Below are 27,349 nucleotides of genomic sequence, written 5' to 3'. Positions count from 1 at the left end.
CTGGTGCGGGACGTGACCTCTCCCCAAGATGTACAGTTACTGACCAGTGCTGGTAGTGGTTATGAAGTTTAACAGGAGGAGGTTCCATCTGTTACCTCATCGGCGCTCTCGCGATGGGTTGTCATCGCTTCTTGGCCTTTTGGCTAAGATCAAGTGTAGTATCTGTTCTTATCAGTCCTTATAAGGGCGTAAACTCGGAGAACTACTTGGGGCTAGAATAACTTAGCTCAGCGATTAAAGTACGTTCCAGAGGAAGCCGGCGACAAACTGCGGAGAAGAACCATCGACGATGACGATCCAGAAGAAAGATGTCATCGGGGTAGAAGCTCGGAGAGATTGCTGCCGGGAAAGAAGGAAAACTGCAACAGAGACCTTCGGAGAAGAATCGCTGCTGAAGGGGATCTTCGAGGAAGATGTGCCGCAGAGGAAGAAGAGCTTGACAAGGGACCGCCGCAGAAGAAAACTCCATGGAAGAACCTTGGCCAGCAAGGAGATTTGCATAGACCCGCCCCTTCCAGAAAAGAGCTAGGGAAGACCCTCCCCAAGCGACAGGAACAGCTGGAAGAAGCCGTCGCCTCACCAAGCAACCCTGCCACCCAGAAAAAGGCTGATGGGCCAGGTCAGCAGAACCAGGCCAAGACATCTCCTCCTGAAGACTCTTCAAGCCAACAGACCACCAGGAAGCTGAATCAGGCCACCCCAACACTGGATCCCTGGATAAAGGAGGTGGAAGGGATAAGTGTTCTGACAGCAGATGCTCTTGGATTAAGGCTTCGCTAAGCCTGAAACCATGAGCATTCAAGCCTTCATGACGGGATCTTCTTTGCAACCTTCGTATCTATCAACATTTTCAGAAGGTACTGGGAGATGGTGAAAGCGGCGAGACCTGAATCCCCTTTGTCTCACTTTGTGGGCAACTGCCCTCTCCAAAGAGAGGAAAGCCAGGTGACTGTTTCAATGCTGAACCAGCACACCCCCGGCAAAGACATCGCCACGCTCCTGAGGCGGTTCTGTACAGTGGTAAGCGAACCCACCCACATCCTGAACGGACTCGGGATTTGGACTGGCAAGTGATCGGTAATCATCCGAGTGAACAAGGACTCAAGCTCGGAAGACAGCCTCTAGCACCTGCCCCAGTCATTCTCGTTGGGCAACTCCTAAGGCCTCACCTTCTACACGGACATGCCGCAGATCTGCACTCGATTAAGGACTGCAAGGAGGATGCGTGCAAGAACTGCCGGGTAACAGGACACGAGACCATAGACTGCCCTAAAGAGGGAAAGATCCTGAGTATATGTAACGGCGAAAGCTCCAGGCAGAGGGAACCCCGCCCCAGCCAAATCTCCAGCAGCACAGAAGACCGGGAAGAAGGATGGTAAGATGACAGTTCCTCCCTCCCCCTCTGTACCTGCCCGCCCCACCCTCCCCAGCCACTGTCACCCCCACTTAGGCTCTCACCTTCTCCTACCCACCAGCCTCAGTGGTCCTGTCACCTACCCCCTTCCAACCCAGCCTTCCCTTGTACCCAGCTCCAGCACGATTAACATCTTCCCCTCTAGCTGCTGGAGTCCTTTCCTTTGAGGATTTTCCCCCTCTTGTCTCTTCAGGTACCCTCTAGAGGAAGAGAGATGTGAGGAACAGCCCAGCTGCTGACACCTCAAAGAGAAAGGTCGTGCAAATCTGCGAAGATCCCCTTGCACAGCAGGAGGAAATGGAGCAGATGGTGGAGGAGCTTGTTGCTGATCCGGAGGTCATCGACTTCACGACAGACATCCAAGTGACTGCAATCTTGGAACAGTTAATGGCAGCGAGCCTGCAGGATCTTCTGACCTGCCAGGCTCCAGAGAGGAGGACACGCCCGACAGGAGTGGTAACTAAGGTGTATTGTTTGCACTAACCTTCTTTATTCTCCTTCTTGGCTTCTAAACTGCTAAACTTGACATCTTTAGCCTCAATGTGAGGAGTGTTAGAGATAGGACTAGATGTCAGATGGCGCTATCCTTTCTTTCCAAACAGTCGAGTGATGTTTTTATGCTGCAGGAATGTACTCTCCCCTCTTCCAGGTCATACAACCATCTGGCCAGGGAGTGGACCCATGGCCCATCCTATTGGTCTGGTGGGGAGACTAAGTCTGCAGGGGTTGCCATCCTGATTAAGGTCAATCGTGAACACGCTTCCCCTAAAGGTATGTTCACATGCTTACTAAAAAACGTCTGAAAAAACGGAGCTGTTTTAGGAGAAAACCGCCTCCGATTTTCTGCCGTTTTTTAAGCTTCTTTTAAGTTGGAGCTTCTTTTGAGGCTTCTTTTCTGACGTTTTTCATAGTGTTCAATGGAAAATCAGCTCCAAAAAACGCCTCAAGAAGTGACATGCTACTTCTTTTTACGGAGCGTATTTTTACGATCAGTTTTTTAAAACAGCGGCGTAAAAAGACGCCCCGTATGAACTAAATGCTGTTTTTCTAATTAAATTCAATAGGCAGATGTTTGTAGGCGTTCAGCTTCCGTTTTTTTCAGGCGTTTTTCAAGGCGTAAACGCCCAGAAATACGCCTGAAAACACTGCGTGTGAACATACCCTCAACAGGAGCTCGTCTGCGGCCGCTTGTTGGTCATAGACCGTTCATGGGCAGAAGAGCCGATTAGGTTAATCAACGTGTACGCTCCCCCTATGAAGGCTGAGCGCCTGGAGCTATTCCGGACCCTGCAGACCCAGCTCGCCATTACTAGGGCAGTGGTAATGGCCGGGGACTTCAACTGCCCAATCGAAGAGGATGAACGAAGTTCCGTCACGTCAAGCAAACTTTATGTCAGATCCAAACTGCTTATCGAGATGGTGACCGAAGCATCCTTGCAGGTCATTGTGGGATCCATGGGGAACGGCTCTGTGAATGATTCATGGAGCCGGCCCAATGGCTCAATTCGTTCTCGGAATGACTTTGTGTTCACCTCCCGGGCAGTCAAGCAGCATGGGCACTCTATGGTCCCCTGCTTCTTCTCTGACCACAGGGCCATTCGTCTCGGTTTCCCCACTAGCCCTGGCTCTTGGAAGCTGAATTGATCCCTGCTGGAAATAAAGGAAGTACTGGCGAAACTTAGGGACGCCTAGATTGTTTGGCAGAATGACTAAGATTTCTTTAACCAAACCTGTGACACTGGGAATATGTTATAGTTGAATTTTGTTGTTTGGCGTCCCATCGCTCTCCTGAACGTGGACTACAAGATCCTTGCTAAAGTATGGTGATAGGTAAGCCTGTACTGTGTGTTATACTGTCACGCTATGTTTTGCGATGGTTATTATTTACTGCTTCATGGCCTGCGCTGCGTCGCAGTAATGTTTGTTTGATGACGGATTGAGAATAAAGCATATTCAATCAAAAAATGGGTTGCCACGGCAGTCAGGGGCCTCAGGCTATATTCCCAGTACAGTTAAAAACAGCCTGTGAATACTGGCCGTCAGAAAATAGAACGTCGTTTGATTTTTGGTCGTTTATACAGCCCAATGGCCCCAATAAAAAAAAGTAAACGGATCAGTTTTTAACAAAGTTTTTCAGAAAGCCATTCTTGTAACTGCAATTAAAGAATGATCATGGCCCTCACAAGGCTTTGTGAGAATACCCGGCTAGAGCGACAGCAATACTCTGGCCAGTGATTCTGCTCCTAGAGGGAGCCCCTGACGTCACGGTCAATATATGGATAGGGCCGCTAGGGACTTTGAGATGACGGAATGCCTACCCATAGCGTCTGCAATGCATCGCCCCGGGATTCTGCTCCTGGAGGTCAGGGGCTTCTCCAGGAGTGGAATCCTTGACCAGAGTGTCCGCAATGCTCTGGCCAGGAATCAGCCCCAAGAGTGAGTCCCTGGTGGCACTATTTACAGGGGTTGTGGTGTGTGGCACTGTCTACATGTACATGGGCACTGTCGTGTTTTAATGGTTTTGGGATAAAAAGACCCTGACAAATGAAGTTTATCTATTTTAGAAGTAGCTGTCAAGAACGGATGGCAAACAGATGACAAATGGCCATTGAAAACAGTCAGATTGCCGGGAAATGGATGAGAATTTGGGGACATACTAACGCAAAACAGCCATAAATGTCTGACAGTCGATCAGTTTTTAACCACCTTTTTTTTTTTTATCACGGTCATGTGAATATAACCTCACTAAGGCCATATGGGGAGAAACGTAGGAAGCCAGGACTCATTGCACAGCACGAAGTCACTCGTTACCGGAAGCATGTCGTCACAAGTCCAGAATAGCGCCATAGGCAACGGGAACAGACGTTGCATGCGCTCCATAGAACACATGCCGGAGGAGCTGCTGGAAGGAGGGCATCCCCCTCTCCAGCTAGGGGTCCTGTGATGCTGGAGACGGGGGGGGGGGGGGGGGGGCTATTTAACCTCTTGTTGTTTCCTGTCTTTATTAGAGGTGGAACCCCAACCTCGTGCGGTGCGGTCATGAAGCCTAAAGTGAGAAATGTATACATATTGTTTTACCTTGTGATGTGAGGGGCCGGTGTTCCTCCATCAAGACCTCCTTGTACAGAGCCTTGTATCCTTCTACATACTCCCACTCCTCCATGGAGAAATAGACAGCGACGTCCTGACACCTTATAGGAACCTGACACACACAATGACACAGTCATTACCCAGACTCCTCCAGTGCTGATACTGTATAATTTCCCAGCAGTGTCACCTCTCCAGTCAGCAGCTCAGTCATCATGTGGAAAAGTTCTAGGATCTTCTGCTTAATGTTCTTCTCATGAATACGGGAGTGAGGAGGGGGCTCTATGATGGGGGCCCGGCTCCTGCTCCAGCCTCCTGACTCATGACTGCTGGGGGCCACACAGTCACCCGATGTCTTCTTCACTATTGTGTATTCCTGTGTATGGAGAGAGAGAGAGAGAGAGAGAAACGTAAAGAATTTAATTTGTATAAAAAAGGAAAATGGGACACGATGGAAAACTTTATATGTTACAGGAGGAAAGAAACTACAAACACAAGAACACAAGGGCATAATCGGCCATTAATGTGGGGGAAAATCAGAAATGTAAACCTGCCTGGTGTAATCCTAGATCTATCCTAAGAGATATAAGAAGGAAATAATATAAATGTCAACTAGATGGACCATGTGATTCTCCTCCTGCCGTCATCTTCTATGTTTCTATATAGATGTCAGACTAGTGGTAGAAATCCTCATCTCCAGGACAGACTCCGGCCATGTGATTCTCCTCCTGCCGTCATCTTCTATGTTTCTATATAGATGTCAGACTAGTGGTAGAAATCCTCATCTCCAGGACAGACTCCGGCTATGTGATTCTCTTCCTGCCGTCATCTTCTATATAGAGGTCAGACTAGTGGTAGAAATCCTCGTCTCCAGGACAGACTCCGGCCATGTGATTCTCCTGGTTCCTGCCATCATCTTCTATGTTTCTATATAGAGGTCAGACTAGTGGTAGAAATCCTCGTCTCCAGGACAGACTCCGGCCATGTGATTCTCCTCCTGCCGTCATCTTCTATGTTTCTATATAGATGTCAGACTAGTGGTAGAAATCCTCGTCTCCAGGACAGACTCCGGCCATGTGATTCTCCTGGTTCCTGCCGTCATCTTCTATGTTTCTATATAGATGTCAGACTAGTGGTAGAAATCCTAGTCTCCAGGACAAACTCCGGCCATGTGATTCTCCTAATCCCTGTGGTCCTTTTCCTCCTGGTTACAACGTGACTACTTACTATTCTCATTACTCTACATTACTATTACCATGACACATAACTGACCATATTGCTGACTGATCTACACTTCTTCCCGTCACATGGAAGGTCTCATAGATGGTATACAGGACTCTGGCTTCTTCCTCTTATGTGTGACTTGTTTCATTATACAATAAAGAACATAGAAATATAGAAAAGTTTACCTCTCCGCTCAGCAGGTAGATGATCTCCAGGGTGAAGTTTAATATTCTTGTGGTCATCTCATTGATGTCCTTGTCCATCGTTGGTGGGTCATTCAGGAGAAAGAACATTCTGGATGAGAACATGAAGCCACTGGAGAGTGTAGTACTGCTGGTGTCTTTATGAGAAGAGGAGAGAATCATACAGGGGACGACTGAAATACAGAACCTCACTTATTGAGAGAAACCGGTTCTCCGAGCCTTCACCACATCGAATAAAAGGGACATGACCAGTACTTACAATTATCTACAGGATATATCATAAATGTCTGATTGATGAGAGGTACGGGTCACAGAGGGGGGTGACCTGTACCTATGTGGACGAGGGGGGACCCGTACATATGTGGACGAGGGGGGACCCGAACCTATGTGGACGAGGGGGGACCCGTACCTACAGTGAAGGAAATAAGTATTTGATCCCCTGCTGATTTTGTAAGTTTGCCCACTGTCAAAGACATGAACAGTCTAGAATTTTTAGGCTAGGTTAATTTTTACCAGTGAGAGATAGATTATATTTAAAAAAAACACAGAAAATCACAGTCAAAATTATATATATTTATTTGCATTGTGCACAGAGAAATAAGTATTTGATCCCCGACCAACCATTAAGAGTTCAGCCTCCTCCAGACCAGTTACACGCTCCAAATCAACTTGGTGCCTGCATTATAGACAGCCGTCTTACATGGTCACCTGTATAAAAGACTCCTGTCCACAGACTCAATGAATCAGTCTGACTCTAACCTCTACATCATGGGCAAGACCAAAGAGCTTTCTAAGGATGTCAGGGACAAGATCATAGACCTGCACAAGGCTGGTATGGGCTACAAAACCATAAATAAGACGCTGGGTGAGAAGGAGACAACTGTTGGTGCAATAGTAAGAAAATGGAAGACATACAAAATGACTGTCAATCGACATCGATCTGGGCTCCATGCAAAATCTCACCTCGTGGGGTATCCTTGATCCTGAGGAAGGTGAGAGCTCAGCCGAAAACTACACGGGGGAAACTTGTTAATGATCTCAAGGCAGCTGGGACCACAGTCACCAAGAAAACCATTGGTAACACATTGCACCGTAATGGATTAAAATCCTGCAGTGCCCGCAAGGTCCCCCTGCTCAAGAAGGCACATGTACAGGCCCGTCTGAAGTTTGCAAATGAACATCTGGATGATTCTGAGAGTGATTGGGAGAAGGTGCTGTGGTCAGATGAGACTAAAATTGAGCTCTTTGGCATTAACTCAACTCGCCGTGTTTGGAGGAAGAGAAATGCTGCCTATGACCCAAAGAACACCGTCCCCACTGTCAAGCATGGAGGTGGAAACATTATGTTTTGGGGGTGTTTCTCTGCTAAGGGCACAGGACTACTTCACCGCATCAATGGGAGAATGGATGGAGCCATGTACCGTCAAATCCTGAGTGACAACCTCCTTCCCTCCACCAGGACATTAAAAATGGCTCGTGGCTGGGTCTTCCAGCACGACAATGACCCGAAACATATAGCCAAAGCAACAAAGGAGTGGCTCAAAAAGAAGCACATTAAGGTCATGGAGTGGCCTAGCCAGTCTCCAGATCTTAATCCCATCGAAAACTTATGGAGGGAGCTGAAGATCCGAGTTGCCAAGTGACAGCCTCGAAATCTTAATGATTTACAGATGATCTGCAAAGAGGAGTGGGCCAAAATTCCATCTAACATGTGTGCAAACCTCATCATCAACTACAAAAAACGTCTGACTGCTGTGCTTGCCAACAAGGGTTTTGCCACCAAGTATTAAGTCTTGTTTGCCAAAGGGATCAAATACTTATTTCTCTGTGCACAATGCAAATAAATATATATAATTTTGACTATGTGATTTTCAGTTTTGTTTTTTTTTATATATAATCTCTCTCTCACTGGTAAAATTAACCTAGCCTAAAAATTCTAGACTGTTCATGTCTTTGACAGTGGGCAAACTTACAAAAACAGCAAGGGATCAAATACTTATTTCCTTCACTGTATGTGGACGAGGGGGGACCCGTACCTATGTGGACGAGGGGGGACCTTCACCTATGTGGATGAGGAGGGACCCGCACCTATGTGGACGAGGGGGACCCCATACCTATGTTGAAGAGGGGTGACCTGTACCTATGGGGATGAGGGGGGCTGCTGGTGACTGGTCCAGGCAGAGAATAAATAAAGAGGTGGTCACACATGTACGACTCGTTCTATTCACTTCTAAGGGTGTAAAGGAAACAGACGAGCGCGGCCCCCTCTACATTCATTCTCTGCCAGGATGCAGCGACCACCTCACCAGGCGGGTCGGGGAGCCCTCTTCTCTATATTAGATGTGGTTCCCATCTATCAGACATGTATGGAATATCCTGTTATGATATAAATGTGATGAAAATACCGCTCTACAACCGTGGTGGAACAAACAGAATGACACTTCCTAGTAATTAATTTTTCCGTGAACCTCCACCAGGGCACAGACAGAAAAGATGGAAGCAGAAAAAAGAAGTCCTCTCCCCTTTACCTGATCTAGTAAGTGACAGAGGACATTGAAAAAGATGCCCAAAAATAACACTTGAATCAATCAAATTAGGCCAAAAAAGCAAATGTGTGGGGAAAACCTGCGTCATTGGTGATTTTCTATGTGCGAGGAGGAGGGGGAATAATTGTAATTCATTAGTATTGGAGTAGATCATGAAAGCGCACAATAAAAACTGTTAAAGGGATTCTGTCCCCAGAAATTGCCATATAAAAGCAGCAGCGCAGTAAGACAGTGGAGCCTCACCTGAATATATACGTTTATTCGTAATCTGTAAATGAGCAGTTTGGAGCAATGAGGGCGTCACCTCCTCATCTTACTGTTCTCCTGCTTTCATAGGGCAATTTCTGGTGACAGAATCCCTCTATATAAAGTTATAAGTTTATAATTATATATATATATATATATAAATAAATAAAACAAAAAACAATACTTTTTACCCAAAAGCGATGAAAAACAATAACAAAATGAACATAAAACTTGTCCAAACTACAGTCCTCAACATGGATATTGCAACACCAAGAAGGAAACATTTTGGAATTGTGGAAATCACAGGATGGCTAGATATGTTAATGGTATGTTAATATATGTTCCGACGTCAGGGGCTCTCTCTAGGAGCGGAATCTCCAGCAAAGAGCGATCTGACACTGGGGATTCCGCTTCTAGAGAGAACCGCGGACGTCACTGTCCATATATGGATGGTGACGCCAGGGACTTCGCAGTAGCGGAATCCCCAGTCAGAGTGTCAGCTGGGGATTCCACTACTGGAGAAGCCCCTGGCGTCAATATACATATATGGAAAGTGACATCAGGGGCTACTCCTGTAGCGGAATACCCGGCCACAACGCTGCAGACACTCGGGCAGGGGATTCCACTTTTAGAGTTAACACCTGATGTCACGGTCTATATATGGACAGAGACACCAGAGGCTCCCTCAAGGTGTGGAATCCATCTGGCCGGGGAGCTACAGTGGTGCCATCTACAGGGGGAGTGGTGCCATCTGCAGGGGGGGGGAGCACTATCTGCAGGGGTGGCGCTATCTGCAGGGGATGACGCTATCTACAGGCGGTATGGTGCTGCCTATAGGGGGTGCTATATACAGGGGTGTGGCACTATCTACATGGGCACTGTGGCATTATATTGGCACTACCTACAGGGGACACTGTGGCGCTATCTACATGGGCACTGTGTGTGGCACTCTACAGTGGGAACTGTGGCCCTATTTACTGTGGGCACCATCTATGCGGGCACTGGCACTATCTACAACGGTATTGCGTCACTATCTACATGGGCACTGTGGTGTTTTCAGGTGGCAGGGACAATAAGAAACCCCTAACAAATTTTAAAAAAAGAATGAATTTATCGTCCATGAAAAATGGATGACAAATGGCGGTGAAAAATGGTCAGATGGCCGGGAAATGGATTCAAATTTTGAGACACATTGATGCAAAACAGTCATGAAAAACAGAGTTGATCCGTTAACGGACCTTTTTTTCATGTTGTGTGAATATTGTCTTATAGTCCTCTTATCCGCTCACAGCGAACCAGGGTGACGGAACGAGACGACTAATTGTTACAGAGCTGTACAGTGTATATAGATATACCTAGCGGGAAAAAGAAGCGTCCGACTCCTATTGAAATGCATGGGAGGCGGAATTGTGAACATACCTGAAGAGATCTGCACAGGTTTCATCTGTAGGGAAGGAATCAATTTCCATTTCTCCATTGTAATTGTCACAGGGCCCGTCGATATTTAGACTCTCTCGGGGCCCTCAGGAGGACAGTGTGGACCCATTATAATCACCAAGAGATTTGACGTTGGGCTAATTCAAGGAGCAGAGTCTAAGGGACATCTAGATGTTCACCCTCAGACCGCAGTACGTAGATGTGGACTTGGCCGCTTGTATCCACTGGTCACTACCCCCAGAGTTGTTCCCCTTGGCAACGGCTGACGTGGAACCTGCTTGCACTGTTGATGGTAAACACTCATTTCCGTCGTGAGCTTCTGCGGACAATGAGCCAGTCGTCTACTTATGTTGGCGTGGTAAAGATGGCGGCTTCATTGTCATGGACAATGCAGTGTCTGGCCGGGAAAGCCACTGAGTAGGTATTCTGCAGTAATGTCACGTTTCTAAATGTTTACTTATTATGCTTTAGTCTTTTGCAGCGCTGCAGAGAAATCACAGAAAATGGACATAGTGGACATCTGATGTCATCTCTCTCGTGTTTTGCTGCTTGTTAAATTACGTCTTGGTCTCTGCTGCCAAGCAAATGGGACAGTAGAAGGTCAGGTGGTGCACCCGAAGTTGGTGGATAGGCCTGGACCCTTTCAATAACATAGGCCACAGACAAGGCCGCATCAGGTAGCGTGTCCCTAATCCGGTGTGCAATGAAGGTACAGGATTATCTACCTTCCCTCCGCTCTAGTAGGCCGAAGATGAGGATATTTCCAAGCCGATTTTCTAGGTCATCAGACTTTTGGGTCCACATATCGGCAGACTTTTTTCCAAGAGGTAATCTTTCCAGGAACTGGCGCAGCCGCGTCTTGTATATCCGATATTCTTATTCAAGCAAACGCTTTAAAGAAGCACTCACACAAGTTTCTTTATTCTCTGGCCCATTAGAGAGACACATTATGTAAATTGTGGTGAAGGTCATTTTCTTACCGGTGGCTGTATTTATGAGTTATCCACTCCCTTCTGGTTCTCCGCTGTCTCATGTGACCAGTATTCGGACACTATAACGGACACAGCGTCTCGTGTGGACAGGAAGTCAGTTTCTCCATTCATCCCTATGAGGCTGTGATAGTAATGAATAGAGAAACTGATTTCCTGTCCACATGAGACGCTGCGTCCGTTATAGTGTCCGAATACTGGTCACATGAGACAGCGGAGAACCAGAAGGGAGTGGATAACTCATAAATACAGCCACCGGTAAGAAGACTACCTTCACTCTAATGGGTGTGAAAGTGAGTAAGGTGTGTTTATGTTACGCCATTTTGTATGAAGCAGACTTTGAAGAAAAAAATGCTCCTCTGTACGGGCGCTCAGGTGTAAATGGGATATTATTTCCACAAAATCGTCAGTTTTTAAAACAACGATTTTATTTGATATACTGGTAAAACAATAAACGCGTTTCGACCACGCACTGTGGTCTTCGTCAGGCATTTTGTATGAAGAATCCATTTAAGCCGGGTTCCCATGTAGCGTGAAGGCTACAGAATTTACATAACAGGATTTTGTGTGGAAATGCCGCAGCATTTACAGTAGCAGCAAAGTGGATGAGATTTAGAAAATCTCATGCGGACCCTGTGGAAAAAAAACGCAGCGTAAACGTTAATAAATTGACCTGCAGTGCAGAATTTTATTCCACAGAATGTCCATTTATGCTGCGTTTTTGTTGATTTTCTGTTGTGTGTTTTTATCATTGAATTCAATGGGAATTCACAACCCACAACAGAAAGCTAAGTGTTGTGACTTTTGCGGCGATATCTCCACAAAAAAAAAAAAAAAAAAATCGCAACTACGAAAAACAGACAAAAAATTAATAAATCATACTTGCGCAGAATGCTCAACCTCTTCCTGCAGTCCGGCCTCCAGGAATGACATTTCATCCCATATGACCGCCACTCTTTGAACCGCGCATGTGCGCGATTGATGCCTCGTTGACCGGGGAAAAAACCTAATGAACGAGCGCCACTGATGACGCGCTGTTTAGAGAGCCGGCTAGAAGAGACCTTCGTACGGAAGTGCAGAGGAGCGCTGAATGGTATCGTAAGTCCAGAATTCTGACGAGGGTGGTGTCACGTGACCGGAGTTGCGTTGAGGACAATTCAAGAACTTTAAAAAGGTTTGTATATTATCAAGTTTGTTTAATATCTATTTGCTGTGTGTGTTAATAGTAATTGGAAAGTGGAAGACCCCTTGAATAGTATGAACGGCACGAGATGATCTTGTCGGCAGTGTAAATGCTCTATTAGAGCTAGAAGTAAGGGAGATGAGATATAGACGATTGTGTCAGTGAAGGAGGTTTGTCAGACCCTTCGGTTACAGTTTTATTATACTGAGGGAACGGTTGAGGGGAGTTTTAACATACACAAAGGTTTTTGAAGTCGTGCAGGAATTAAACATGGGATGGCAGGAAAAAAAAAAAAATTTATTGATAAAGAAACCCAACTTTAAAAGGTCCGGTAGTGTGTCCATTGACTGTGGTTCCTCAAGCTGTGTTGGAAGGTGAAGATGATGGTTTTGTAGAATAAAACTGCAATGAACTGGCGGCTGTTGGACTGGTATTGTATCACTATAGGTCGGTGGTTGTTTATTTCATTGATTATGTGGTTCCCAACCGCTGGCCGTGTTTTTACGGCCAGCGGTCAGGGTCCTTAAAATCCGCGCCATAGACTATTTAAGGCGCAGGTTTTAACGTGTTGCCTGAGTGATCGGGCAGCTGAATGTCAGGTCTCCGGCTGTCAGTGACTGCCGGGGACCCTGAGGAGAAGATAGAAGCAGCTTTCGCTGCTTGTCTTTTCCGATCTCTTTTACACAGCGCTCAATGAGCGCTGTGTATAGGACTAGAGGCAGCGGCTTATGTCTCTATTGGTCCCGGTGATCATGTGACTGGTCACATGATCGCCGGGATGCCATTAGTGGCAGACTGCTGCTGGGTCTTACCAGACCCAGCACAGCCCTACTAGTGACAATAGTGACTGTGAGAGGGCTGATTTCCCTGGTGTGCAGCCCCAGTTACAGTGGAAAAATATGGTGTAAAAGAATGAAAAAATATAAATGTATATAAAAGTTCCCCAAAGGTCTTTTTTGACCTTTGAGGGACAGACCATAGTAATAAAAAAATAAAAGCAAAGTAAAGTGCAAAGAAATTAATACACATAAAATACCCACCCCCAAAAAAACGTCACCCCCCCCCCCCCCCGCCAATCATTGTCGTAACGTTAGCCATGAGCCAATTATCCTAATATAGACATGTAATATATTAAAATTTACGGTAGACAATGACGATCGAAAAAAAAAACTATGTTATTACCAATAAAAAATAGCTGAAATGTAAAAAAGCTTATTTTTTTACAATTATTTTCAAACTTTAAGCCTAAAAATTCTAAAATAGCAAAAAGGAAGTGTATAAAAAATAATAATAAAGAAAAAAAGAAACGTGCATTGTGTTACGGAAAAAAAACATTACAGCCCAACAAATAAAAAAGTTATAGCCATTCAACTAACGCGTGCTAAAAATGGCTAAACGGTGTCTGGTCCTGAAGGCACAAAATAGCCCGGTCCTGAACTCTTCACACACTGATAGCAACACCGCAGAAGAGATGCTAGCACAGGCTTCCAGTATCCGTAGTTTCAGTTGCTGCACATCTTGTATCTTCACAGCATAGACAGCATAGCGAGATGTGCAGCAACTGAAACTACGGATACTGGAAGCCTGTGCCAGCATTTCTTCTGCGGTGTTGCTATCAGTGTGTGAAGAGTGGGAGAAGAGGGTTGCATTGACAATCCAACACAATGGGCAGCACTTTGAGCACATTTTATAAGTGGTCAGAAACTTGTAAATAACTCATGGTCAACACCCGCCATGGTCAACACCCAGCTTGAAAAGCTTTCCCCCTCCCATATACTAATATGCCACAAACAGGAAGTTAATATTACCAACCATTCCCATTTTATTTAGGTGTATCCATACAAATGGCCCACCCTGTATGTATATATATATATATAGATCAGTGTATTTCACAAAGAAATTGCATCCATGGAACAATGGAGGCTGTATGAGGAACACGCCTATGGACACTGCCCCTTGAATGAAAGAGGAGTGTACAGATGAATTTACAGCTGAATAGACAATGGGGATTAAGCACGTCCCACATCTCTAGGGAGGAGACTTTTGTGTTTCTTTGTTCAATAAAGTTTAGTCTTCACTTCCTACTTCACTGAGGGAGGATCTGTACCAACATTTGTCTGCCTGGTATACTTCTTCCACGCATGCCCTCAGTTTCCAATTTACAGAGGTGGCTATTCGGTGTAAAATAACAGGGAAAAGGAAGTTTGCCCTGACAATTGGCGCCCGAAGCGTGGGGCTGCACTCGAGGGGATCTCGGAATACGGACAACCGACAATCACAGGGTGAAACAGACGACCAAGGACTGCCCACCTAAGGAGCCTGATCACCTCCACAATAACACGGTAAGTCAGTTGATTTTATAAATCTTCGTCTTATCTGTGTTAGTGGACGGTCTTTTGGTACTCTGTAGAACCCTGGTCGATTGCCTGGATTAGCTCTCAGGCGACATCCCCGCTGTGTGGTCACGAACCCCGTAAGAAATTAGTCGCGCCCGACTAACCATCCTCTGGGTAATTAGGGACTAGATAGAAATTATAACCTGTCTTATACAGGGGCATGATCAGACGTGTGAAAAGTAGTGGGTAATATATCGGCCAGCCCAAGAGAGTTACAGACCGAAAATTGTTACTAGATAGAAATTGTAATATTTCGGCTAGACCTAGAGAGTTGCAGTCCGAGAAATTGTAATATTCCAGCCAGATTTAATGAATTACAGACTGGGAAATTGTAATATTCCAGCCAGATTTAATAAATTGCAGACTGAGAAATTGTAATATTCCAGCGAGACCTAGAGAGTTGTAGACCAAAAATTGTTATATAAATTACGTAAAGGATATAGAAGGTTAGAATGGATGGTTTACGGTCCATATTCAAATCATCAGGATCACCTGTACCCGGACGATCCTATTCGTATGATTTGGTGAAGCGAAGGGAAGGAAAACAGTATGTGAGTAAAATGAAGAAATTGATGGAAGTGTGTGGAATGCATAGGGGAGGGCGGCTACAAGCCGGAGACTGGGCAAAAGGTATTCCGGAGAACAAAGGGAAGTTGGAAGATAGTAAGTTGATGGAAAGTGCTTTAGCATGGCAGCGAACAGCCATAGCTGTCAGCAAAGAGGGATTTGAAGAAGAGGAAGTTAGGAATAAGAAAGGCATTATATTATGTTATATGTATTAAAAACCACAGGACCAGCCGCCGCCCTATAATGGCGGCAGTCCCTAATGTTGGGTGTGTCCTTATTGTGGCCAGCAAAATCCCCTTACAATTGAGCAATGTGTTTCCTGTGGGAGAGGCCGCCCCTCACCCCCTGATGAGGTCACGTCCGGCTCAACCAAATCAGCCTTCCCAAGCCCAACCCCTTCCACACTCACGGACACGCCCAGTACACCCGGAACTGACATCAGTACGTCACAGGATGTCCCCACCCCCGGCGGACATCTTACTACTCCACAGGAAACTACCATAGAGCCACCATTACCACTATACCCAGTTCTTAAACCGGAAGGTGCCTATTATGTCCCGAAAAATGTTGTACCCCTTTTCCCTATTGTTCCAGCCATGACTGGGCACTTCCCGTCCATAGATGACTTTCTTAATAGCCCGGCCTTTCAACACGAAACGGAAAAGGAGTCAGCTTGAACTGGATGAAGACACTGAATCCCAGCATGAGTTACATGCTGTGAAAGAGGAACGTATACTCCCCCTCCCGGTCAGTCAAATCCCGGGCCGTGTCACATTTAACATACCGGAGTCCCCACCAGTGGAGGAGAGGGATACTTTCTCTGATGCGGGACACCCGCTGTACTGGGAACAGTTAGCAAAAAGACTGGTGTGGCCTACTGACACTGTTGATAGCAGGAATGGGCGATATTGTCACCCAGCGAGTGGATGCAATGGTCAACCCAGCTAATAGTAAGCTCCGCCATATGCGAGGGGTGGCCAGAGCAATAGTACATGCCGGAGGTGTCGGAATCCAACGTGACAGCGATCTCATAGCCCAGGAACAGGGCCCACTTAGAGTGACAGATCTGGTAACCACAGGCCCAGGAAATCTCCCCTGCCCCCTTATAGTACATGCAGTAGGCCCCGTGTATGAGGCAGAGAATCACGAGCACTGTGTTCAGCAGCTTCAGACAAATGTCCACAGGATTCTGGATTTCGCCAATCAAACGCCTCACAACCATAGCACTCCCAGCTATTAGTGCAGGCATTTTCGGTTTCCCACCTCAAGCATGCACACAGGCAATCGTTCAGGCCATACGGCATCACTCAGATTAATTAGCAATGATGATGTTCCTGTCCAAGCACTGAAGCAGGCCGTGCAGAACACGTTCAAGCAAGTGATCCCCTCACATTTACTTAAGGAGATGTTCCCTGAAGACCCGGATGAACTGCTACCTGGCCTACCCCGCCCACCGGTCTACTCACCCCCTCCTACAGCCTACCTCTAGTTCCCATATCCACATCCACCGTGGTACTCCCCGATGCGGCACTGCTTCAGATCGGGATTACCACAGCCGCTTCCTCCGCCATCCCCGGCTCTCCTCCAGTCCCTTACCCACCTACGACCACGACCACGTCCCAAGGTGACGCACCCAACAAATATGTGGCCTTCAATCCGACGCAAGTGAACCAGATTGAGCCAACTCCCGGACAAGAATCCTATGCCGTTCTACAGGAGACTCCGACAAATTCAACAGACATACTCAGCAGCATGGAAGGATTTGCAACTCATCACTAGCATCAAGGCGGGGGACAGTTTCTGGCCCATAATCCAGTCTGCCTTAGATGATACACAAGTACCAAATCAGGTAACATGAATCAGGAGATGTGTTTTGGCGCCAAATGCAAGGGTGGGCCAGGGATAGGTTAACGGAATCTTCCACGAGTATTTCAGACTGCACCCAAGACACCACGGAATCAGTGGAGAAGAAGTTCTATGCCCGGATACAATCCCTTTTTCCACGACCAGGGGTTTGATGTTAAAGTCAAAATGCAACAGGTGTTATTAGTGACCTCCTTTGTTAATGGTCTCAAGGAGCATATCAAGAAGTTGGTGGAGGGAAGGCCAGAAAATGTTGACATGGATCCCAGGAAGGTCCTCCTCATAGCTAAAGCTATTGAAAAAAAATCCAGCCCCCACCCCACAGAAGTCTACAAAGGTAGCAGTGTGCCAGGATATCAATACAATTATGTATGCCGGACCAGCAGAGTGACGCCCCCCTCTCCACCCGCAACAGGCTTACCGTCCTCCTCAACAGGCTTACCGTCCTCCTCAACAGGCTTACCGTCCTCCTCAACAGGCTTACTGTCCTCCTCAACGATCTTACGGGCCCAGACCCATACAAGCGAGATTTACAAGGGAATATCCTGACACCCAGGGTACCGGACGGGCCAGTGAAGTCCTTGTCTTTTATAGATGTGGGGAACCAGGACACTTCAAGCGAAACTGCAAGACTCGTCTGGACAATCGACCCGATCCACAACCTCAAGGCGATTACCGTAATCGCTCTCCGGAACGCCCCTACCGACCATAGGGAACCGGCAAGCACGCGCCCACCATGGCCTCTGTTACTGCACAGTCTGGACCTATTTCTTCTGTTAGGATCCTGGTGGCAGGCCACTCTTTGCCTTTTCTAGTGGACACGGGTGCAGCCAGGTCAATCATAAGAACTAAGGATCTACCTGCTGACGGTTTCATTTCTGAAGATTATATCTCCTGCGTTGGTGTAGACGGCAAGCCATCTTCTCGGCTCACCTACCCCGTACCTGTTGGGGCCCAACAAAAGATTCTCTCCAGATTTGTGGTTTCCAATACCTGTCCTCTCAACCTGTTAGAAGCGGACTTGTTACAAAAATTCACGCGATTACCCGCTACGAAGACTCTGGAATGTACCTTGATTTGGACACTCCTCTGTCCCATGAAGAGACCTGTCAGATCAGGGCTATCCCCTTGCTTCTACACCAACCCCCTCCCACCCCCCTTCCGGAATATTTCTACAATCAGATCCCCGATTCTTTGTGGTCCACAGGCCCGGAAGATATAGGGAAATTACCCGTTCCACCTGTTCAAGTGTTCACATACCACGGCTCCCACAATATCCTTTGAAGGCTACACAAGAAGCTTCATTGGGAGCCCAGATTCAGGGACTATTACGGAATGGCGCCCTTATCCACTGCATATCTCCAGCCAATACCCCGCTTTTCCCTGTGAAGAAAACGCCGAAAGGAGAGCCCGATAAATTTTTTCATGGTCCAGGATCTGACAGCACTTAACGCTGCCACGGTTCTAGAAAATCCAGCGGTCCCCAACCCGCATACTCTGCTGAGTAACATTCCATCCGACTCTACACACTTCATGGTTATTGATTTGGCCAGAGCTTTCTTCAGTGTCCCTCTACATCCTGATTGTCAGTATCTTTTTGCGCTCATCTACACGGGAGCTCAGTACACTTGGACAGTTATGCCACAGGGAGCACAGAACTCACACATTCCCTTTTCTCAGGCCCTCTCCATGTGCCTGGTTCCTTGGATACAAGCTCACCCTGAAGCCACACTCCTCCAATACATGGATAACCTACTCCATTGTTGTCCGGACAAACAGACAAGTCATCATTTCTCTCTACGCCTGCTCCAGTTTCTTGCGAAAATTTATTGTAAGGTTTCTCTGCAGAAGCTCCAGTGGTGTGCCACCAAAGTTGTTTTCCTAGGTCACTGCATTTCTCAGGGGGTGAAACGCCTTACTGAAGACCGGAAGTTTGCTATTCGAGATATTCCCCTCCCAAGGGGAGTGAAACTCCAAGCGTTCCTGGGTATGGTCACCTACTGTAGACAGTGGTTTCCAAATGCTTCCTCCCATATGCAACCACTGTATAATGCCTTGAAGGATGTTGTCTGGAATCCACATCTACCTGTGGAAACCGTGGATGCGGTACAAAGACTCAAAGAACTGATTGTCTCCGTGCCAGCCCTTGGCATCCCCGACTATCAACGACCGTCTTTCCTCTTCGTGTCAGAATACCACGGCCATGCATCCGGAGTGTTAACGCAACACCATGGAGGGAAACACCGGCCCATTGGATATTACTCTTGTAAACTGGACTCTGTCTCACAAGCGGCCCCTGTATGTCTTAAAGCCGTGTTGGCCACCAAGGAATTGCTGGATAAAACGTCTGACATTCTTTTAGGACATTCAGTTACGATATTGGCTCCACATGATCTCAAAGCCATCCTTGATCAAAGCCAACAAAAGCATCGCTTCACAGCGGCATATGAGACTCCAATGTTCTCTTCTTCTCCCAGAAAATGTGACCCTACAGCGATGCACGATCCTGAATCCAGCCACACTGCTTCCTCTCTCTCTCTCGAGGGGGGATTATACAGATGGGTTTTCTTCTCACACTCCTAACCCCCCGCTCATGACGGATTATGATGATCCAGATGCCCACGAACACGACTGCCTCCAGGCGATGCACCATGAAACATCGCATTTGCCCACAGTGACTGAACAGATGATAGTCAATGCTGACCTTACCCTCTTCACTGATGGATCCAGATATTCGGCTGAATGGGGGTCTTTCCACACCGGATATGCTGTGGTATCCCCCTACCACGGTCATTACAGCCGGATCTCTTCCGCCGCACATATCAGCGCAAGAGGCAGAGCTGATAGCCCTAGCGGAAGGCTGCAGACATGCAGAAGGACGAACCGTCAATATCTATACTGACTCTAGAAATGCATTCGGGGTGGCGCATGATTTTGGTCAGATATGGGTCATGCAGGGCTACAAGACAGCCACCGGATCTCCTATCAAGAATGCAGAGGCGGTGGAGAATTGTGTATATAAGGGAAGGGAAAAAGAGAAAAGATGTGGTCTAAACTAAAATTAATAAATAAGTAACTTTATTGGATATGCATTAAAATAAATATTAAAAGTCCATTGGTGCAAACCGGTATGTGTGAGTGACCCCCAAACTCACATACCTTGGCCTGAATTGGAAATAGATATTGAATGAGAGATGCCACTACATAGAATATCAAGTGATTGCACTACCGCTGTTAAGCACTGTGTGGCACGTGTCACTACACTATAAAATGAGAAATATAGCTCCCGATGAGACAAAATGGAGTCAGTGATAAATTTGACCAATAAATCAGCTAGTGAAACTAGCCCGTGCTGGAAAGATGTACCGATACCATCGGGCAGCTGAGGGGACCGGTATGGCCCACCACAAGTTAGTTGGGTAATTGGAGTATTGGCCACATAAACACACAGCGATTGTGCTGCGTTATAAATAGGCAGCTATCTTGACTCGAATGGAGTGAGTGTGATGTAGGTGATTTCACTGTAAATGATGTTAGGTAATTCCACTGAATTCCATTATAATGAACACATCGTTGGACTGTGAATAATGAAATGGTTTGATAGTATGAATTGTAGTGGCTCCAAATAATTGAGTTGGAATCCAAGTCACAATTGAAGCAATATATAAGCTGAAGGAGTTTTTGTGTTGGAAAATATTTAGCTGCGCTGATGAGACAGCGAGCAGCTGTAGAGAGTTTGTAAGTAGTATTGATTCAAGCTGCGCTGTTAAAACAGCGAACAGCTAATAGGGCTCAGAATTGACCCTACATTAAACGGGTGACCAGATGTAATCTGGCCACTTACACATTCAGCGTTATTGTTGCGTTTTTATTGGACAATTTGTAAGTGCAGGCAAACCTACACGCCGCTATCTGCCTAGGGGGCAGCGAATTGGAAGGCGGCTGTGAGGTGTGCAGCTGTCACCGCTGGTTGTCAACCCAGACGCGGTGATATGCAACCGTTCACTGGGTTTTGTCTTATACTGGAGCGGTTAGAATAAGTCCGCCCAGTAAACTCAGTGTGTGGACCGAGCTGATGAGTAGAGCGGTGAGGGTTCGATTGTCTAGACCCCACAGTCTCACTGCACCTCACCTATGGTCAGACTCGAGGAACGTAAATTACAACCTCGGGGAGACTGTGCCTGGAGTTACCAGCCGTCAGACCATGTCGTGGTGGGAGGTGAAGGAGATACCCCAGCTGATCAGGGTTAGACAGCGAGACACGCTTCAAGTGAAGCGGTGTAGCGCAGTGAGGCAGCTGACAGCTGTCAGCCGTATTGTGTGGCGTGATCTATTGAGAGCTGAACAAGGACAGCTCTGGCCATGTGTAGGCACCAATGGATAATGGATTTAGACACCCGACGCGCGTTTCGCCAGCATTCTGGCTTCTTCCAGGGGTGGGAGGCCGCCATTAAAGTGCCCTATAAATAGGGTCCTTCCTGATTGACAGTCTCAGAGACCAATCAGAGACCTCAGTCTCGACTGGTATGATATAGGTGAAATTCTCTATAAATTATTATGAGAAATTGCAAAAATTATTAGCAGGACACCATGATAGCAAAAAGCTATAACCAAATTAAAGAAAATGAAAAAAATGAAAAAAAATTAATAAAAATTAAAAAAAAAAAAAAAAATAAAGAGGATATTTGTTTAATTTTTACTTTCTAAAGAAACTGTCATTTTTATTTTTATTTTAAATTTTCAAAATAAAATAGATTACATAATAAATGGCATGTAAATCCTATAATGGTAATAATGGTATAAATCGGACAGCGAGGAGGATGGAAAATATATATATATGTATATAAAATGAGTGAAAACACATAAATAAAATTCTTCATACATCAAAGGAGAGATATGTACATGTTGGAGAAAGTATATACTGATATAGATCTATTACAGAAAACATCCAAAGCCAAAATTTTCATTAAGTCCAAATGGACTCACTGTTTTCATGTTGAAAATCCATTCATTCACTTTCCTTTTTCAAGAGTGCTTGATCTAAATTGCCCCTTCTGATGCCCAGGTGTATTTCGCACAAGGCCCAGCCTTTGAGGGTTGTCCAATTGGAATTGTGTACATTCCCGAAATGTCTGGCTATAGGGGTTGGATTAAATGGCTTATTTTTGATCCTGAAGTCCTGCTCATTTTTTGCAAAATTAATTATAGAGTTAATATGCTCACGGATCCGTGTGCGCAGTTCTCTCTTGGTTTTCCCAATATATTTGAGACCGCATGGGCATTCGAGACAATAAATTACTCCAGGGGTAGAACATCTCATATGGTCAGAGATCCGGTGGACGATACCAAAGGCATCTGTAAACTCTCGCTTGTCCACTAGTACCCGACAGGCTCTGCACATTTTACATGGGTAGAAACCAGGATTGAGCACTGGCCTATTCTTGCTTATTCTTGAAAAATGACTCTGGACCAGAACGTTTGATATGGTCTTACATTTTCTATATCCCAGAGAGACCCTACTGGTAAGAAGGTTATTGAGTACTGGGTCACTCAGTAAGATGTTCCAGTGACGGTTTAGAATGAGTGTCATTTCATCCCAACTGTCATTAAAATCAGTGACAAATCGTGGTTGAGATCGTTCTGTGTCAGTCTTTATTTTTGGGGTCAGCAGGGTTTCCCGATCTGTCCTCAGCGCCCAGTTGTAAGCTTTCTTGATGTTCCTTTTACTGTAGTTCCTACATGACAGTCTGTTCTTCAACTCTGTTGCCCGAGTCTTAAAGAGCTGGAAGGTGGAACAGTTTCGTCTGAGCCTCAGGAATTCTCCCTTTGGAATGCCTCTGATGGTGTTAATGGAGTGAGCACTTGTGGCATCCAGAAGGCTATTGGTGGCTGTTTTTTTGCGGTAAAGATCTGTCTCAATTATGCCCCGCTCGTTGGCAAAAAGCCTAACATCCAAAAAGGGGATAGACTGATGGTCATATGTTAAGGTCAATTTGAGGTTAAAGTTGTTGGTGTTCAACACCTCTACGAATTCTTCAAGTTCCCTAGATTAGCCATTCCAGATGAGCAATATGTCATCTATAAATCTGCGCCAGATATTAATCCTGGAGGTAAATTTCTCCATTTCGGGACAGAAAACGTGACATGCAGAAGGACGAACCGTCAATATCTATACTGACTCTAGAAATGCATTCGGGGTGGCGCATGATTTTGGTCAGATATGGGTCATGCGGGGCTACAAGACAGCCACCGGATCTCCTATCAAGAATGCAGAGGCGGTGGAGAATTTACTGGAGGCCCTCCAGCTCCCCCTGCAAGTGGCAGTAATCAAAGTTAAAGCACATGGGAAAACCCATACGGCAGAAGTCCAAGGAAATCAGTTTGCGGATCAAGAGGCTAAGCAAGCAGCCATAGGACCTCGAAAGGAGGCAGGTGTGTACGTAATGACGAGGAGGGGTAAAAGGAAAGAAGAAGAAGAGCAGGAGAGGGAGAAAATGGATAATCCAGGAGTCAAGACCGTCCAGGAATTCCAAAAACAAGCCCCGACCCACGAGAGAGAAGAATGGCTCAGAACAAGGGCGATACAATCGTTTCAGGATTAACTCTGGAGAAAAGGGAACAGAATATGTCTACCCAGAGCACTTTACCCATCTACAATACAATGGGCCCACGGAATAGTACACAGAGGGAAGAATCAGATGATTGCTGCCATAAACAAACTATACGTAGTACCCGGAATTTCCATACAAGCTAAGCAATACACCCAAAGCTGTGAAATCTGCAATACCTGCAATCCAGGAAGAACGGAGACCACTCCAAAGAAACACTTGGCAAGACTATTGTACCCGTTTCAAAGGATACAGATAGACCATATGCAAATACCAAAGAGTGGAAGGTATGAATATGTCCTGGTGGTGGTGGACATGTTCTCAGGATGGCCTGAAGCTTACCCGGTGTCCAACATGAGAGCAATAACCACGGTGAAGAGACTGCTGACAGAGTTAGTCTGCAGATTCGGTATCCCTGAATTCATAGAAAGTGATCAGGGACCAGCATTTATTGCACATGTGACCAGAGACATTTGGAAGATGGTGGGTGCAGATCTCGGACTACACAACCCGTACCACCCTCAAAGCAGTGGCAAAGTGGAAAGGATGAACGGTGCTCTGAAAAGTAAAATTCTTAAAGCCACTAAAGAACTGTCCTTGCCATGGCCCGAATTATTGCCCATTGCTTCGGTTAGAAATACCCCCAAACAGCCAACAAGACTCACCCCATATGAAGTCCTCTTTGGGGGTCCTCCCAGAATGGGATGTTACTACCCAAAACAGCTTAGTCTAGGAAATTATAGTCTTGTTTATTTTGTCATTTCCCTCAGTAAAGAGTTGACAGTAACACATGCTGCAGTGTTTTCTTCCATTCCAGATTCTGTCCCACAAGCTACAACCAGGAGACTGTGTACTGGTGAAAAGACACGTCAGAGGGGCCTTAGAAGACAGATTCGAGGGTCCATACCAGGTCCTCATGATCTCCCCACTGCAGTTAAGCTGGAAGGAAGGCCGACATGGATCCACGCCTCGCACTGCAAGAGGGTCTCTTCCAAAGAATGACTATCACCATATACATCCTTATCCTTTTTTGTGTTATTGCACAGAGTGTTGAGGGGGAACATGTAGCAATCACCCAGGCTGATGGGTGACCACCTTTTGGTATAATTCTTCTAGTACACATGTAGCTACATACCAGTTTGAATTTGAGTCTGTAACATCCTTCAAAAACAAACATGGTTGTATCAAACAAACATGCGGATATTGGAATGCTTATCACCTGTGTGATCGAGGCACTCAATATATATGTGTAACAGACAATTATTACGGCAATCGTTGTACGTCCTGGGGGGCGGTGGGCTGGAACACGGGGAACCATTGTGGCTATCGCCCACAGAGTGCCTTAGAGAAGAAAGACATTAATGGGAAGTCACTTCTAACTAGAATGACGTTATCAAGGAAAGCCTGTGGTCTGTCAGGATTAGGCTTGATCCTCACCATAGAAAACCCTAGTAAAACAGACCAAGACACATACATATTAGGGACCTATGGGGGAGTAAACAGAGAAATGGGAAAATTCAAACTAAAAGATATGGTAGACTCCCGAGAATGGAGAAAGTTGAACCCAGAGAGACTGATAAACATGTTGCGATCCCAAATACAGGTGCATAAAAATATGATGGCCGTGGCTGACCCGGGATTGGAAGACACTATGGCCATAGAAACCGGATTTGGGAACCATAATGTCTGGTTAGAGTGGGTACAATACATCACACGGAAAGTGAATAAGTCCAACTGCTATGTGTGTGCAGGAGCCCGGCCACACCTGGGGATAGTACCACTTAATATTCCTGACGCTGCTGAAGAATGTTTCCTAAGCCTATACACCAATATAACATTAGACCACACAGTATGCGAGTCCTGGAAAAAGGAATACCCCAGTCACCACGACACCCAAACAAGCCCAGGGACTTACCATTTACAAAGGCGACTACACATGTTACACCAATACAGGAGGGAATGGCCGGCTCCTAGGGAACTTTCCGGAAGGGTACTGTTCAAAGTACAGCTTATTAAATGTATCTATCACTCAGAATCAGGTGCAGTCTTTGGGCGATATATACTGGATTTGTGGGGATATGAAAATCAGAACCAGACTTGAGGGGCAATGGAAAGGAGAGTGGGCATTGGCTGAAGCAATTATGCCTTTCCACATTCTTGGCGAAGATTCAGATGAAGAACCAATAAAAGGATCTTACCACCGCAGAAAGAGTTACGGTTAATAAAAATGTAGACTCGATTAATTATATATATTACAACCAGCAGCGGTTTGTAAATTATACCCGAGATGCTTTACAAGGGTTAGCCGACCAACTAGGGCCAACCTCAACTATGACATTCCAGAATAGAATGGCTCTTGATATGATATTGGCTGAAAAAAGGTGGGGTATGCAGAATGATAGGGACAACCTGCTGTACATATATCCCCAACAACACCGGGCCCAAAGGGAAAGTCACAATGGCCATACATAAGTTGGAGAGCTTATCTCAGGAGTTGAAAAGGAACTCGGGTATTACCGACCCATGGGGCCAGTATTTTTCATGGATGACTGGAGGGCAGAAAATATTAGCACAAATAGGAGTAGTGATAGTGGTCTTTTTAATACTATTCTCTGTCCTTGTGTGCTGTGTTTTCCCTTGTATCAGGAAAATGATGACGAAAGCAGTAGAACAGACTGTGCCCACTAGGTCTACACAAATAGCCGAGGTGACACCGACAGTCCCTTTAAAGACAAACATCCTGTATCCCGAGGAGAATAGGGAAAGTTAGGACCACTCCAAAACCTTGGAAGTCCAGGTACAAAGGGGGGGGGGGGGGGGGGAGGGTTACTCATAAGGAGTAGCTCGTCTCAAGCTGGTGAAGAAATCCAAAACCCCTACCCGCCTGGTTCGAGTGGTCAGTGGTAGGTTGCTAGGCAAGACTCAGGGATAGAGAGCCAAAAAGCCAGAAAGCCACAAAATTAATGAAAAAGTATAAATAGTTTATTGGACATACAACACAAAAATTGCAATTAAAATACAAGGAGATCTAAAAAAGAAGAACAGTGTGGGATATGACGTCAGTGGATTAAGGGTATCCTGCAATACTACTCTAACTTAGCATGATTGTATATAACAAATGTACGTATTTATGTCATTAGTTCCTAAGTGATGTAAAGGACATCTATAGAACACGCATTATCCCCTGAGGAAGCCAGTTTGGCGAAACGCGCGTCGGGGCGTTATCACTGCAGGCTGCAGTGTGGGAACACATACTTCGACTTCTATGGGTAAGCCTACCTCACAAAGCAACTATATCCTTAGTGGATCCCTGTGGACCCACATGTACATTTCTTTCATTTCTACTCTATCTCTTCTTTCTGGCTGGTTGTAGCTCCCTAAGACGGTTCCTTCTTTACCCATTTTTCATCTGGGCAGTACAGGGCTCATAACCCTATGACCCCGGGTAACTTGTCTTCACCAAGTGTATGATGTACTTTATGCACTTGTATACCATCACACCCGAGTGCAACCCTGAAGGACTGTTCTATAGATGTCCTTTACATCACTTAGGAACTAATGACATAAATACGTACATTTGTTATAT

General features: G+C 45.9%; 1 protein-coding gene and 1 pseudogene across 1 annotated transcript in view; one reads left to right on the top strand and one right to left on the bottom strand.

Annotated features, from left to right (window-relative positions):
- The window catches only part of LOC142664819 (uncharacterized), a 50,813-nt gene that overhangs the window by 5,560 nt on the left and 17,904 nt on the right, over window positions 1–27,349 (bottom strand). The window contains 3 exon segments of the mRNA XM_075844169.1: window positions 4,493–4,616; window positions 4,692–4,877; window positions 5,911–6,065. Coding sequence (XP_075700284.1) covers window positions 4,493–4,616; window positions 4,692–4,877; window positions 5,911–6,065 — 465 coding nt within the window.
- On the top strand, window positions 124–208 carry LOC142722355 (U2 spliceosomal RNA; annotated as a pseudogene).

This window comes from Rhinoderma darwinii, chromosome 1, assembly GCF_050947455.1.
Source record: "Rhinoderma darwinii isolate aRhiDar2 chromosome 1, aRhiDar2.hap1, whole genome shotgun sequence".
Taxonomy (NCBI): Eukaryota; Metazoa; Chordata; class Amphibia; order Anura; family Rhinodermatidae; genus Rhinoderma; species Rhinoderma darwinii.
Note: the sequence above shows the minus strand (reverse complement) of the source record. Positions and strands in the feature narration are given on the sequence as shown.